General features: G+C 43.6%; 1 protein-coding gene across 1 annotated transcript in view; it reads left to right on the top strand.

Annotated features, from left to right (window-relative positions):
* Window positions 1–2,193, top strand: part of Ptpn9 (protein tyrosine phosphatase, non-receptor type 9) — a 34,211-nt gene that overhangs the window by 21,432 nt on the left and 10,586 nt on the right. The window contains exon 9 of the mRNA XM_013012140.1: window positions 1,041–1,107. Coding sequence (XP_012867594.1) covers window positions 1,041–1,107 — 67 coding nt within the window. The remainder of the gene's footprint in view (window positions 1–1,040; window positions 1,108–2,193) is intronic.

Below are 2,193 nucleotides of genomic sequence, written 5' to 3'. Positions count from 1 at the left end.
GCCTTGAACTGAAGAGCTGAGGGACAGCGCCCAGGCCCAGAGTTCAGGCCCCACGACTGGACCCTCCCACCCCCCCAAAAAAAGATTGATTTTTCACTTTTTTGATGGTGTCCTTTGAAGCATACAAGTTTCAATTTTATTTTTTTTGTTGGTTATGGGGCTGGCTAGTGTTCTGCCACTGGAGAACAGCACCACTTCCAGTTTTCTGGTGGTTTATTGGAGATAAGAGTCTCAAGGACTTTCCTGCTCTGGCTGGCTATTAACTGTGATCCTCAGATCTCAGCCTCCCGAAAAGCTAGGATTATAGGCGTGAGCCACCCACTTGGCTCACTTTTTTTTTTTTTTTGGTGCGGTTGTGGGGCCTGGGCGCTGTCCTTCAGCTCTTCAGCTCAAGGCTAGCGCTTTACCACTTGAGCCACAGCGTCACTTCCGGCTTTTTTCTTTTTTCTTATGTGGTGCTGAGGAATCGAACCCAGGGTCTCATGCATGCAAGGCAAGCACTCTACCACTGAGCCACCTTCCCAGCCCTCGGCTCACATTTTTATATAATCTAGATTATACTTTTTCTTTTGTTCCAAGTTTAGTGTTATGTCTAAACAGTCTTTGCTTAACCTAAGTCTTACGGATTTGGCATTATCTGTTTTTCTCAGCGTTTTAAAGTTTGAAGAACTTACATGGGGTCCATGAATCACTTTGAGTCGACTTTTTTTTTTTTTTTTTTGAGATAGAATCTTCTCAGCTGGCTTTCCAATTACTGTGTTTAATAATGCTGAGATTACAGACATGTGCCATCATGCCCAATTCCTTTTGTGATCATTATATGCATAGTATGAAGAAGGGGGCAGATTGAGTTTTATATGCCTAAAGAACCATTTGTCCCACCACTGTTGTTGAAAGGATGTTAAGAATTGGCACATTTGCTCCTCATTTTCTGCCTTAAGAGAATATTTCCTCCTTTGGTTGTACCTACCCATCACATCATTTTTTGTCCCCAACAGCACCTTCTTGCACCTATAATGATGTATCCTTTTTATCATTAGACAGATTACATTAATGCCAGTTTCATGGATGGCTATAAGCAGAAGAATGCTTACATTGGTACACAAGGTAAGATGCTCTGGGATTGGAGGCATGGTTCAGTTGGTAGAGCATTAGCCAAAGAGTGAAAGCGTCAGGTACCGAGTTCAGTTCCCAGTCTTGGACCTAAAAAAAAAATGGAAAGAAAAGATGCTGTGGTTCTTACATGTAGATTTTATGCTCTTTACCTGTGGTTCTTTGTATGACATGATGGAATATTTTGTTGTTATTTTTGCTATTTTTTCCCATTGCTAATGATTAGATCCAGAGTTTTGTACATTCTGGGCAAATATTCTACTGCCTCTACTGAGCTACATTCCCTGCTCAGTGGTGTAACTTTTTTTTTTAATTTAAATATAATTTTATGGGCTGGGAAGGTGGCTCAGTGGTAGAGTGCTTGCCTTGCATGCATGAGGCCCTGGGTTTGATTCCTCAGCACCACATAAGCAGAAAAAGCCAAAAGTGGCACTGTGGCTCCAGTGGTAGAGTGCTTGCCTTGGGCTGAAGAGCTGAGGGACAGTGCCCAGGCCTATAGTTCAGGCCCCATGACCGGCCAAAAAAAAAAAGTAAAAGAAAAAAATATATATATAATTTTATTATTATTAAGGTGTGGTACAGTGGAGGTTACCATTTCCTAAGTCAGTTATGTAGTGAGTATATTCCTTCCTTCTTTCCTCCCTTCCTTCCTTCCCTCCCTCCCTCCTTCTCTCTCTCTTTCTCTCCTTCCTTCCTTCCTCCCTCCCTCCCTCCTTCTCTCTCTTTCTCTCCTTCATTCCTTCCTTCCTCCCTCCCTCCCTCCTTTTCCTTCCTTCCTTCCTTCCCTTTGCTTTCTTTCCCTCCCTCCCTCTGTCCTTTTCCTTCCTTCCTTCCTTCCTTCCTTCCTTCCTTCCTTCCTTCCCTTTCCTTTCTTTCCCTCCCTCCCTCCTTTTCCTTCCTTCCTTCCCTTCCCTTTCCTTTCCTTTCCTTCCCTTCCCTTTCCTTTCCTTTCCTTTCCTTTCCTTTCCTTTCCTTTCCTTTCCTTTCCTTTCTTTCCTTCCCTCCCTCCCTCCCTCCCTCCTTTTCCTTCCTTCCTTCCTTCCTTCCTTCCTTCCTTCCTTCCTTCCTTCCTTCCTTCCT

This window comes from Dipodomys ordii, unplaced genomic scaffold (assembly GCF_000151885.1).
Source record: "Dipodomys ordii isolate 6190 unplaced genomic scaffold, Dord_2.0 Scaffold15, whole genome shotgun sequence".
NCBI lineage: Eukaryota > Metazoa > Chordata > Mammalia > Rodentia > Heteromyidae > Dipodomys > Dipodomys ordii.
The sequence above is the reverse complement of the archived record's forward strand: the minus strand, read 5'-3'. Positions and strand labels throughout refer to the sequence as shown.